Source organism: Anolis sagrei, chromosome 6 (genome assembly GCF_037176765.1).
Source record: "Anolis sagrei isolate rAnoSag1 chromosome 6, rAnoSag1.mat, whole genome shotgun sequence".
In the NCBI taxonomy this organism is placed as follows: domain Eukaryota; kingdom Metazoa; phylum Chordata; class Lepidosauria; order Squamata; family Dactyloidae; genus Anolis; species Anolis sagrei.
This window is the reverse complement of record NC_090026.1, coordinates 61,876,834-61,891,226: the sequence shown is the minus strand read 5'-3', so window position 1 is coordinate 61,891,226 and position 14,393 is coordinate 61,876,834. Positions and strand designations below refer to the sequence as shown.

General features: G+C 36.9%; 1 protein-coding gene across 5 annotated transcripts in view; it reads right to left on the bottom strand.

Moving 5' to 3' along the window:
* Positions 1 to 14,393, bottom strand: part of COBL (cordon-bleu WH2 repeat protein) — a 111,485-nt gene that overhangs the window by 37,431 nt on the left and 59,661 nt on the right. For all 5 annotated transcript variants that reach the window (XM_060781511.2, XM_060781510.2, XM_060781514.2 and 2 more), the window contains 3 exons: positions 12,655 to 12,746; positions 11,091 to 11,180; positions 8,414 to 8,608 (listed from right to left, as the gene is read on the bottom strand). In XM_060781511.2, coding sequence (XP_060637494.2) covers positions 8,414 to 8,608; positions 11,091 to 11,180; positions 12,655 to 12,746 — 377 coding nt within the window. The remainder of the gene's footprint in view (positions 1 to 8,413; positions 8,609 to 11,090; positions 11,181 to 12,654; positions 12,747 to 14,393) is intronic.

Here is a 14,393-nt window from a genome sequence, read left to right as displayed (position 1 = left end):
GTGAGGCCCTCCTCTCATTGCAGCCACCATCACAAATGTGGTTGGCAGTGATGAAAAAGAAGGCCTTCTCAGTGGCCGCTCCAATCTTTGGGACTCCCTCACCAAGGAGATTAAAACAGCCTCTTCCCTGACATCTTTTAAAAAGCAGTTAAAGACCTTCCTGTTCGAGCAAGCTTTTGATGAAGACACTTAGCTGTAATGACAAGAAGGCTAACTTTTAATGTTTGCCATCTGTCTTGTGGAGTTGTCTGCAATAATTGTATTAGACAAACATTTTTAAATATGTTTATTTATTTCTTATTGTAAATTTGTTTGTATAAGTTATTGTTTTACATATGCATATTGTTTTGTGTTGTCTTTAATACAATGTTGTAAGCTGCTTTGGGTCCCGTTTAGGGAGAAAAGCAGGATATAAATAAAGATTTATTATTATTATTATTGATATTATTATTATTTTAACATTTGTATCCATTACACAAATTATTCATTTTTTTAAAAAAAATGTATTAGCCTTCTTTTTAAATTTTATTGTATCACATTGTCGCAAATCACCTTGAGTACCTATGGGGAGAAAGGCTAGAAAAAATGCAAATAAAACAAAACAAAACAAAATAAAGTTGAGGGCTATGTACTCACAAACACAGAGGATCAAAAGCTTAATTATAACCCACCATTCGAGTCTATTAAAATGTGTTTAATTCAAAACTGGGTCAGAGAATTGGTAGAACATGGTTTGGTAATATCAACCTTGGTAATTCTAGAAGGTTAAATGTAAATGGTTAAAGCACAAAGAACACTGTGTTTCTCTTTCACATCGGGTTATAGCAAAACAATGGAAGTTGAAAATAATTTGTTATGGTTGGCTGCTTCTTTTATAAAGAAATCAAGCCTTAACAATATTATCTGAAGCAATTTCTCATCCCAATTGTTATAAACACTGCTTGCAGAGCGCAACAGATTATTTGCTGTTCTTAGCACTCCTTTCTTATTTGAGTAGCTTTTAAAGACAAGGGCAAAACAGATGTTTCCCCACTTCTTTTTGGAAAACACAATCACCTGAAAACACAAACACAATCTACCCAATAAATATTTCGTTCTGTTATAGTTAACATATACAACTTCCTTCATTTCTGTAACAATATATCAACCTCTACTGTAATGAGAAAAGTTTGTACTTTTTTCTGAACAGAAGTATACAAGTCCTTGTATATGTTTACCCCTCTATATACTTGTGCTAAGGTAGGTTCTGTAGGATAGGTTCTGTAGGTTTGCTCTTAAGTTGAATCTGTTTGGAAAGGTACATTTTAAGTGTAATTCCAGCCAAATATACATATTTTGTTTAGTCTTGGATAGCATAGTGAAGGGTTAACACCCCCGTGGTGTTTGTTTTGCTGTCTGTGCTCCTGTTCAGAAGATTTCATCTCACTTTCTGTCCCTGTGATAACTGGATGTTGTAAAAATTGGCTTCTTGTAGAAACAAGGATTGGTGAGAACTCTTCAGTGAAGACACCTTTTCCCCATGATAACTTTTTCAGGAGCGAATTTCCCTTCCTAGGGGTATATTTATCTTACCTCCTGTCGTCTAAGCCCTGTTCTTCTGAGTCATTTGTAAGTTGGATGTTTGTAACTCAGGGACTGCCTGTACTTACATAATGAGATATCTCAAGGATGGGATGCATATCTAAACACAAAATGTATTTTTGTTTCATACACACCTCCTATAAAACACTATAACAACAACAATTATAACTAATTAAAACAATCAAATTAATACAATAGCAGTAATAAAATCATCTTGTGGTCAACGTTCACCAATTCATAAATCCATATATATATAAATTTTGTGCAGGAGACAAAGTTTGTATACACTGAACCATCAGAAGGAAAGCTGTCACTATTTTAGCCACCCATGTGGATGATTACGGAGTATTTCGAATTCCAGAATTCCAAATAAGGGATGTCTTGCATACTTTTAACATTAGGCAAGGCACTGATAATACAAGATGACAGTATTGACCTGGATGGTCCAGTATAAAGAAGTTTTTCAATACAGCTTTATATGTTCATATTCGTCATTCACCACTGTAAGACTTCTTCTGGGTTTGAACGTGTCTGAGAGAAAATGATATCCAAAAACCAATAGTCTATGTTCAATTACTAAAATATTTGTGATTTCATCTTTCTGCACAATCTCATTATTAAATCACATGATTATTTCCACCCAAGGAAGTCAGATTACAAAACCAAATATTTTCACATGTATTGAAATGTGTAGACTTAACCGGTCTGCATATGTTTGTCTTGGCAAGGAAAAACATCCAACTTCCTCTGTTTCTCTAAATACTTCTTTTCCCCCTTCACTTAAGACTGGGGACAGGAAGAGAAGGAAAGCCTAAATATAAGAAGACACCTCGTTAAAAACCCTATACTTAATATAGACGCAGAATTTAGATCGAGGAATTAAAAATCTTTCAGACACTATCTAGAGCACATTTTAAAGTAAAGGCATTTTATTTGTTTATTATATTTGTATTCTGTCTATGGAACTCAATGTGGCATACCAGAGATGATACCCCTACGATACCTTTTGCTGGAACTGGGGGGAAAACAGCTTGCTTAAATAGTGTATTTCTGTTGTATATTTCTTGAATCTAATCTAGGATAGTGGTAATCGGAAAGCATCATATAATTATCAAGGTTAATTACGTTTCTGTCTTAAATTGCATTGAATTATTTGATTGGTTTTACTAAAATGCAAACCAGTAAATTAACAAAAAATCTTTACAACATATATTTGTTATATGATCAAGCAGATTAGCAAAGCTTACCCTAGGCTATTTGCTGTGCCTTCATGACATTAATAATAATTGTATCTTCCATGCAGATCCACATTACATAAAGATATCGTTTCTATGTTATGATGCACATAACCAACAGAGGACTATATAACCACACAATGAGTATAGTATACAAACCATAACCCGACTGGCATTTAATTGTCCAGAACGTGGAAGAGGCAACAAGGGGATCAGCTATTTTATATCTGATTCTAACCAACAGTGACGACCTGTTAAATGGGATGGAAGTCGCAGGTTCCCTAGGCGGCAGTGACCGTGTTCTTCTAGAGTTTGCTATACAGCGGAAAGAGGTCAATCATAGTCAGATATGCATTCTAGACTTTACGAAAGCAGATGTCAGTAAGCAGAGTAAAACCGAGTGTGATCTCATGGTCTGGAATACTAAAATAGAAAGGAATTGATCATGGATGGGAATTTCTGAAAAACAAGATACTGGAGATACAATTTTAAAGATTTCCAATGAGGAAGAAAATAGGAGGCATCTAAATAAACCATAATGGATGTCTAAGGAACTTTCAACTGTTAGAAACACCAAAGTGGGGTAGTGCCACAGACTGATGAGTGGACACTAAAACCAGAGCTCCCATGAAGGGAAAGAGATAATAAGATAATTAACTGTATTGTCGAAGGCTTTCATGGCTGGAATCATTAGGTTCTTGTGGGTTTTTTCGGGCTATAGGGCAATGTTCTAGAGCCATTTCTCCTGACGTTTCACCTGCATCTATGGCAAGCATCCTCAGAGGTTGTGAGGTCTGTTGGAATTAGGACAATGGGTTTATATATCTGTGGAATGGCTGGGGTGGGGCAAGGAGCTCTTCCCTGCTGGAGCTAGGTGTGAATGTTTCAACTTCATTAGCATTTGAAGGCCTGGCTGAGCCTGGGAAAATCCCCTGTTGAGAGGTGTTAAGATGTGCCTGGTTGTTTCCTCTCTGTTGTTTTGCTGTTGTAATTTTAGAGTTTTTTAATACTGGTAGCCAGATTTTGTTCATTTTCATGGTCTCTTCCTTTCTATTGAAATTGTCCACATGCTTGTGGATTTCAATGGCTTCTCTGTGTAGTCCGACATGGTGGTTGTTGGTGTGGTCCAGCATTTCTGTGTTCTCAAATAATATGCTGTGTCCAGGCTGGTTCATCAGGTGCTCTGCTATGGCTGACTTCTCTGGTTGAAGTAGTCTGCAGTGCCTTTCATGTTCCTTGATTCTTGTTTGGGCGCTGCGTTTGGTGGTCCCTATGTAGACTTGTCCACAGCTGCTAATGAAGGTGGTCAGTTGAAACATTCACACCTAGCTCCAGCAGGGAAGAGCTCCTTGCCCCACCCCAGCCATTCCACAGATATATAAACCCATTGTCCTAATTCCAACAGATCTCACTACCTCTGAGGATGCTTGCCATAGATGCAGGCGAAACGTCAGGAGAAATGCCTCTAGAACACGGCCCTATAGCCCGAAAAAAACCACAAGAACCTAGATAATTAACTATTAGGAATGGACTCACAGTGAGTAAAATGCTTTTTTTTGTTTTGTTTTGTTTTTTGACTGAGTGAGTTGTTAATCCGCCCATAAATATCCTTGATGTTGGGAAGGAGAAGATAATAAAGCTATGATAAATCACTTTTGGTTTCGCTCCCCAGACTGCTAAGCGTCCTTTAATGGCAACAAGACAAAACCAAAACCAAGATCAGTAAACTAGCGAAGAGTAGAAAAAGTAAAGATTTATGAAGTGAGGGGGTAAAAACCATCCCAAACAGAGAGCAAGGGGCAGGCAAAAATAAATCCATTATTATCTACACCCCCCCCCCCCAAAAAAAAAGCTGGGAAAGAGCACCGGAGACAGCATCTGTCGAGAATCTCGCTGATTGCTCATCTCAGGGAAGGAGCCATAAATATAAGGACACAATGGCGATGGCACAAAATGGAGGAAGGAATGAACCTGAAGAAATTATGAATAAAAAATGATTACAGCAGATTCAAGGGATCAAACATATTATCTTAAACCGTACTCAAGAAATAACAACGAAGATCACCAGGCTAGAAAATCAAATTAAAAAATCTACTTCACAGGAACCATAAAAGAAAAACCAAGATTTGGATTTAAGAGTAGCAGCTGTAGAAGTACAATCGGTGGTAAATGCAGCAGAGATAAAACAATCTCAAAAAAGCCTTCAAAAGATGGACTTGAGGGTGATAAATGTAATGGACAGTGATAGAAGAATGAACATTTGAATTAGACATTTCCCAGAGATAAATGGAGAAAATCCTGGGATGTTAAAAAGAGAAATCATGAAATGGCTTAAACAGAACTCCGAAACAGATTATGAGGAAGCCTATTTTGAAAGAATCCATAGAGTGGGATATTAGAGGGCCACCCCTTTTCCTCGCAACATCTTGGGTTAGATTTGGGAATTTTCATTACAAAAACAAAATAATGAAAGCAGTATGAGGGCAGGCATCTTCACTAAAATACCAGGACACACCAATACAGATTTTTCCAGACCTGTGCTCTGAAATTTTGGAGTGGCAGAAGTCCATTCACCAATGTAGCACCATTTTACAAAGCCAGAAAAATCTAGTACAATTGGGGCTATCCAGTTTTCTTGAGGTTTTGCTGGAGAAACAATAACTATAAGATCACATCTCTAGATCAAGGTCTAACTTTGCTGAAGGAACTGAACTTGACAACTGAGACAAAAGATGCAACACTGACAGAGAAGAAGAGAGGGGAGAAGAAGGGGAAAAGGGATTTAGTGACAGGAGGAGAAGACTAATATGAACTAAGACATGAAGGAAAGAGACTGTGAGAAGGATTGACTAACTATTAGTATAAAATATTCAAATTCTACTAGTTAAAGCATTCTAAGAATACCCTGGGAGATACTGGGATGGGCGCATTCAGATGAAGAATGGCTCCCCTCCCCCCACCCCACAAAGAGATTCGGAGTAAACCAGGTTCGAGACAAGTAGTCTCTGAACATGGGGGGGGGGGGGAATGGGGGAGAACTGCAGTTCACAAGGGAAGGGTGGGAAGGGATGAAGAGGGGGGTAAAACGGGAGAGCACAAATTAGGGACCAGCCAAGTAGGAGTAAAAGTAGAATGGTAAAGAAATGGAAGAAAACTTAAGGATTATATCTTTGAATTGTAAATGTTTGGGCTCAGTCTTTAAAAGGAAAACCATTGCAGATTTGATTTATAAAAATAAAGCTAATTTTGCATTCTTACAAGAGACCCATCAATCCAAACCAGGGGTGAATGAGCCTAAGATGCGCGGTTCTATAACATATATAAAATCATATGGCACATATAAATTGAGGGGTATGACAATTATAATTCAAAATCACTGTGGTTTCAATAAAAAGGAAACAAAGATATATGAACAAGGAAGATATATAGTTATACAAGGAACAATGGGAAATGTGGATTTTACTTTAGCCAACGTATATGCTCCAAATACTAACCAAGCAGAATTTTATGAAACAATATTTAAAGAAATAGAGGGAATACAAAAAGGGTACCTGATCTTAGGAGGGGATTTTAATGGAATAATGGATGAGGAAATGGATAAATCCCATTACACACAAAAAGGGAAAGGGAAAATGTAAAATAGAACAACTTTATGTAGAATAATAAGAAATAAAAAGTTGGTCGAGAATCTTAAAGGGAAATGAGAAAAGATTTACGTTCCATTTGACAGCCCATCAATTTTTTTCTAGGATTGATTATTTCTTTGCTTCCCAACAGGTACTACCCAAGGTACTAGATATCAGAATAGGGGTAATAAAATGCTCAGATCGTGCATTAATAAGCTTGGATCTCCAAATAAAGAAAGATTATCAAACATACATGAACTGGAAGATAAGCAATGCAATATTAGAGAAGAATAAGATAGTGGAAATAATAGCCAAAGAACTAGGAGATATCTGAGAAATTAACAACAAAAACGAATTATTCTCACAAAAGCAAATGTCATCACTATATTGACTCCCTGTATAAAACCTATAAAATGTAAATTATTCTTAAGAAAGAAGAAAAGGCAGTATTCATATCAAATAAGTAAAACAAGTACTGTTTGGAACATTAATACACATAACTTCCGATCAGCAGGATTTTTCCTGCTGTGCTAAGCTTAATACTATTGAACCTGGAATTTGTAGGTACCAGCACTCTTTGGCAGAGAAGGCTAAAGACCTTGTAAAACTGCAACTTTCATGATTCCATATCATTGAGAAATTGAAGTTAAAGTAGTGTCAAACTACATTAAATCTGCAGTGTCTTTAGAGGAGCAGAAAACAAGCTTGGCTAGAGCAATATGGCTAGAGCAGATTCTGTAGCAGCGCTATTAGTGCTGGTGATTTGGTTCTCTCAAGAATGAATCTGTTATATTTTCATTTCTCTTGTATGTGGTTCTCCAGCTCAAAACTATCCTTCTTGAATTGTGGTCTACATATTTGTACACAATGTTCCAGGTGAGGTTTGATCAAAGCAGAATACAGTGGGACTATTATTTGCCTCGATCCACACACTATTATCCGGCCTAGAATTTAATTTCTTTTTTAGCTGCCACATCACACCATTGACTCATGTTCAGCTTGTGGTCTACTAAGACTCCTAGATCCCTTTCACATGTACTGTTTTTCAAGCCAGGTGTTACTCATCCTATATCTGTGATTTTTTTTTCTGTTGAAGTGTAATACCATACATTTCTCCACATTGAAAGTGATAAGCAAACTTGATAAACATGGCCTCTAAACTTAAGCTTGCTATATTTTTTGTTACTGCTGTATCTCATAGTGAAAACTTTTATTCCATTTCCTTTCTGATGCTTCTGTGTTTTCCTTTAGAAACACTCATTCATTTTCCTTACACAAGGAAAATCTAAGCCAAAGTGGCTAAACTAAGACTGCTGTATTTTGGACATATCAAAAGAAGACATGACTCAATAGGAAAGACAACAATACTTGGCAAGATAAAATACAAGAGGAATTGAGGGAGGCTGAACTGCATAAATTCAACCAAGGAACACAACCAGGGAAGATCTGAGCAGAGCTGCTGATGAGAGGATGAAATTGAGGTTTCTCATTCACAGGGTTGCCATATGTCAAAATCAACTTGTTGGCAGTTAAAACCACAAAGTAAGAACAAATCACTCAGAACTAGCACTACTGATTTTAACTGAGACAAGCAGCATGGAAATTTCACAGATAGCCACGTGTGGGAAAAATGTGGAAACAACACTCAATGTTCTCAGATTTGTTTATTTTATCTAAAAACTAATATTCAGATATTTGGCCACTGGTTTGTTGCTTTATGCAGGGAGGGGAGGGGATGTAATGAAAATGTGGTGGGTAGAGGTTAACACATTATATAAGTTAATTTAATGTCATGACTGCTATAATTTTCTCAAACAGTTGGTTTAGAAATAGGGTGAAGCTATTGATTTGAAAGCCACCACTTTCTCCTGCAACTGCTTATAGATCAAATTGTGTCAACTGGCATCCTCTTATGTGGAGATTTTATTGGGATTTCATATTTCAGTTTGTATTTTTAAATACTATACTTACTTGACTTAGAATATTTTCATCTCCATTTGTCTCCACACTTGGCAGCTGAGAAAGAATTGCTGGTGGAGGAGGTGCTCTCCGCTTTTTTATTTCAGTGCTTCCAGTCACTGCTGAGACGTTCCCAACAGACAGTGATGGTCCCAATGGAACAGAATACGAACTCACTGAAGAAGAATGAGGAACTGTGATAGCTTCCTGAAAGCAGATGAAAAACCTAATCAAAACCCTTACAATAACAGTCATCATAACAACTATCTGAAACAAAACCAAAAATTACTGATACACTACAATTTCATAAAGAATCCCTTGTCCTGAAATCTTTGTAAAAATTACAGTATGCTCTCTGGATGTGGGTGAACGACAACTCCAAAACCAAAGGACACTGCCCACCAAACCCTTCCAGTATTTTCTGTTGGTCATGGGAGAACTGTGTGCCAAGTTTGGTTCAATTCCATCATTGGTGGGGTTCAGAATGCTCTTTGATTGTAGGTGAACTATAAATCACAGCAACTACAACTCCCAAATGTCAAAATCAATTGTTTTGAGCGAAGGACATACATTGGGCTGTTATGTGCCTTGTGTCCAAATTTGGTGTCAATTCGTCCACTGGTTTTTGAGTTCTGTTAATCCCACAAATGAACATTACATTTTTATTTATATAGATTGTCAGTTAATGCTTGATTTGCATACCTATTTTATATACATATATACTTGATATTGCATTAAAATTCTCAAGCAAAAAAGGATCATAAGAGGAAAATGTTTAAACTCCCCGGGTCTATATAGTTGTAACCTAGCTAATGTTCTAAAAAGTAAATTGAATGCATCAAATCCTTTACAATAACGATGAGTTTTCTAAATGCATGTTTTTGAATTAATTATTTTTCTCCACTCATATCACACCCCATTTTGATATTAACAACTCTATGAAGCAGGAAATAACAACAACCCAGCTTTTTCCATGAATCAAGGTGGGAAACAACAAATTAAATTATAGTAACAAATAGACACATGACACAGTTAAAAACATGGACACTAGTAAAGAAATATGTAAAGTTGTGTCCACATGTTCTTTATGGCCAAGGTGGGGTATAAATGACTCTGATATAGAATATGTATTGACCAGACACGGTGGGTATTGACATAGACCTCATGCGGTGATTGTGATTATGAGAGAAAGCTATCTGTCATTCTGAACAGGATTTGATTGATGTTACATTAATGTACAGTGCATTTATAGTTATGCTGCCAACATACATATTACTGTAGTTCCCTCCCCTTCTGAATCCAGTACATAAATCTAGAGGTTTCTCTGCCTAAAATACAAATTTTATCTTCTTCCTAATTAATCATGTTGGCACATCACCATACTCTTTCAATAGCATCCTCATATCACTGCAGGCCTGTAGCTGGGGGGGGGGGGGGGGGGGGTTCAGGGGCTTCAGCCCCCCCCCCCCCCAAATTCTCAGGGTGGTCCACGAGAAGGCCTTACTGGTACATTATTTAAACTGTTATATTTATTCATATCATGATCGGATCACCATGCTCAATATATCCCATATGCATGGGGGTATTGGGATAATGATACAAAAGGTTTGCTAGGGTAGATCCTGAGTCCCCCAAACTCTTCCCCCCCAAATCAAACTCAGCGTCCCTGTTCCCCCCCTCCCCGAATCAAAATCCTGGCTACGGGCCTGTATCACTGAGTCACATATCTTACAAATTCACATTTGTGTCCCTATTTTTATATATAAAATATTGACATGTATAGGGTGTATGAGGCACCTTACCTACCTCTGGTATGAAGGAACTCACCACCAGATATATTCTCCTCTGGTTATGAAAGCCAGTGCAGTATAGTGTCTTGAGTGTTGGACTACACTTCTGAAAACTAGAGTTCGAATTCCAGCTTGGCCATGGAAACTTACTGAATAACCCTGGGTGAGTCATACTCTCTCAGTCCCAGAAGAAGACAAGGGCAATCCATCTCTGAACAAATTCTGCCAAGAAAAGCCTGTGATAGTGTTGTCTTAGGGCTTGGGTCCTCAAACTAAGGCCCGGGGGCTGGATACAGCCCTTCAAGGTCATTTATCTGGCCCTCGCTCAGGGTCAACTTAAGTCTGAAACAGCTTAAAAGCACACAACAACAACAATCCTATCTCATCAGCCAAAAGCAGGCCCACACTTCCCACTGAAATACTAATAAGTTAATATTTTTAAAAATTGTTCTTCATTTTAATTATTGTATCATTTTAAGTGTTTTTGCACTACAACTAAGATATGTGCAGTGTGCACAGCAATTCATTCATGTTATATTTTTTTTCAAATTATAATCCGGCCCTCCAACAGTTTGAAGGACTGTGACCTGGCCCTCTGTTTAAAATGTTTGAGGACCACTGCCTTAATATTTTCCCTTTAAAGTAAATTAGGGCTCTCACTAGTCAGAAATGACCTCTGGGTTACTATGCACTACTACATATACCTTTTCCCTCTTTTCTGTTCCTCTATATGTGTACTTACGTTTTCTTTTTTGTTGTTTCTAAATGACATATATTACACAAGATTTAATCTCATTGCTACAAGCATATGGTGTTTTTACTTCAATGAATGTTCCAGTGAGCAAGCAGAAGAATTATTTTATATTGCACCACCACCTAGAGGCAAAGTTAATACTTACATCAAGACTCTGTTCACTTGCTGCTGTGGTTTTTAAAGGCTCTTCACTGCCATAATCCCAATCCATCATAACGGTCAAGTTCTCTTCTGCCTGGAACACAAATAAGCAAACTTCTGTTCAAGAAATTACTGTTGTAGTAGATTTAAATATATGGCACAGCGGAGCTGAAGAAGAGAGAAAGTCTAAGTAGCATATCCCTCTCTGTCATGGTCTTGCCATTAAATGTACGGCTGAAATGAATAGACAACTTAAAATTTTGCAGGTAGGAAGACACTACAGAACATCTTGCATTCATTCCTGGTAACCATTATTCCAAATGGTGGACAAGTGACTTTTCCTTCCACCAAACTAATATACTGATGAAGTTGCCAATAGAAAGTACAGAGATTGGCATACATTAAAAAGGTAAAGGTAGTCCCCTGACATTAAGTCCAGTCATGTCTGACTCTGGGGTGTGGTGCTCATCTCCATTTCTAAGCCGAAGAGCCAGCGTTGTCCGTAGACACCTCCAAGGTCATGTGGCCAGCATGACTGCATAGAGCGCCGTTACCTTCCCGCCGGAGCGGTACCTATTGATCTACTCACATTTGCATGTTTTCGAACTGCTAGGTTGGCAGAAGCTAGGGCTGACAGCGGAAGCTCACGCCGCTCCCCGAAATCGAACCTGCGACCTTTCGATCAACAAGCTCAGCAGCTCAGTGTTTTAACCCACTGCGCCACCGGGGGCTCCTTTGGCATACATTACTGAAGCTTAAATTAACAAACAATACAATAACAATACAATAACATTATGTTCTGACAATACTAATCAAGGACAAATTGAAAATGTGTAGGTTCTAAGTTTTTAAAATGGAGGGAAATTATAAACAACAGCTAAAATCTTATTTCTATCTATTTATATTGCTGAAAAACAAGAGTATTTAACTGTCGACATTGTTAAGAGCTGAAAGCTTTAAAGATTGCTTTGAGGACCTACACTTTTCCCATTGCTACTCCAAAGCATAGATTGTTTATATGTGTTCTCTTTTGTTGGTTTAGGTACACGACATTGACTAATAAAGTTGAAGGTGCTGTACTTCTTTTAAATATTTTACATTTGAACATTAGGGGCTCTTCCACACAGCCATATAATCCTAAATCAAGGCAGACAATCCACAGTATCAGCTTTGAACTGAATTATCTGAGTCCACACTACCATATAATCCAGTTCAATTTGGATTTTATGCAGCTGTGTGGAAGGGTCCTACATTGTACAACTCTTTACACAAGTTAATGTAATTAGCATTCACACCTAATTCACACAGCAGACAAAAGGATTTAGAAGCAGACAAAGGGATTTAGAAGAGACTTCAATCTGTCAATTTTATTATCACAAACCTACTTTCAAAACTAATCAATACAACATAAATCTACTGTTCTTTGCTGCTTCCAAGCAAAAGAAGCATATGCATCTTTGAGGGGAATAGCCACATACAGATACATACACTTCTCTTAAAGAAGCCCTGGGGACCACACATCCTGAATCAAGGTTAACACAGTTTAATATGTGAAATATCGTATTTACCTTATTAGTTCTTTTATTTGTCTTGAAAAATCCCAGGAACCTCTTTTTTTCTTTTTCTGTTGCTTCAACGGATGTTGAAAAAATCCTTCTTTCTAAAATATAAACAATCAATCATGATTACTCCAATTCAGCACAAACACTCAATTCAATTTTTTTTAAAAGCAATGTATTGAATATTGAAATTAATATCTGATGCCAACCTTATCTTGAGGGGATGTGGTTTACCATGTGAAAAATGGCATCTTAATCAAATCTCTCTGCTCTCATCTTGCTCATAAATGAACTATTTGAGATAAGATTAATTTACTTTAAAGGGGAAAATATTAAGGCAGTGGTCCTCAAACGTTTTAAACAGACGGCCAGGTCACAGTCCTTCAAACTGTTGGAGGGCCGGATTACAATTTGAAAAAATCATGAATGAATACCTATGCACACTGCACATATCTTATTTGCAGTGCAAAAAATACTTTAAAACAATACAATAATTAAAATGAAGAACAATTTTAACAAATATAAACTTATTGGTATTTTAATGGGAAGTGTGGGCCTGCTTTCGGCCGATGAAATAGGTCTGTTGTTGTTGTGGTGTGCTTTCAAGTCGTTTTAGACTTAGGTTGACCCTGAGCGAGAGCCAGGTAAATGACCTTGGAGGGCCGTATCCGGCCCCCGGGCCTTAGTTTGAGGACCGCTGTATTAAGATAATGAATAAAACATGAGATTTTATAATTTGAAATTTAGCTAAAATGTTTACTTGTGATTTTATGTATTAATTCCAAATATATTTGTTTTTCCTTAGCAAAAGGTGAAATACAATTAAGTAGAAACATAACAGTATGATAGTTGCTTTTGAGGCGATGAGACATCCATTTTTAATGTTTTAATGTTGTTGTTTCCTAGAAAAAGGGGAAAGTTTGTTTTATGGTAAGGATGGTGGGTAAAATGGGGTGGTAAAGCTCTAGAGTTAACTTTGTTTAATCTGCTTTGTTTATATTTTTTATTTTGATTTTATTTATGATGTATTTTTGAAAAAATAATAAAATATTAAAACTGCATTAACTATAAAGAAAGAGTATAAAAATGTAGGCACTGTGGAAGGATGCTAAGGCACAATAGTAAAAGGAAGTGGCCTTTCTTTGCTGACAAACGTGATGGAAAACACGGAGAAGGGAATGTGGTGCCCAGAGAGGAAAGGGGTAAGAATTCATCAAAGTGTGTGGTTGTTAGCCACCTTAACTATAAATTAAATTAATAAACAAAATAAATAGTTACGTATCATGAGAGGGAGGTTAAGCTCTACCTAATTTAGAATCACATTGTGTAACTTTCCAATTGGTTCAAATAGTTGAATTAATAAAACTTGATAATTCAAGCAAAAAGAGAGATACCAAAATAGTATGAAGCAGGGATATTCTCGCCTACATTTCATAACCACCATGACAAAATAGTAAACCCATTTACAGAGATGTTTAAAATATTGTTTAGATTTTTTTTTAAATTGGCACCCTTACCCCCCATGACGTTTTCTAGAAGACACATTATTTAAGCAAAAAGTATAACTAACACAAGTGATGGAAAGAGGAAAGAATATGTAGAATAAAGAATTTATTAATGTAAATTCATACAATCAGAACTGCAAATACTCTATATCTGTGGAAGATACATTTCCAGACTTAATGTGAAAATGTAAAAACTGAATTAATAGCGCACCTGATTTTTTCAATAGAAAATAGGAAGTAGTT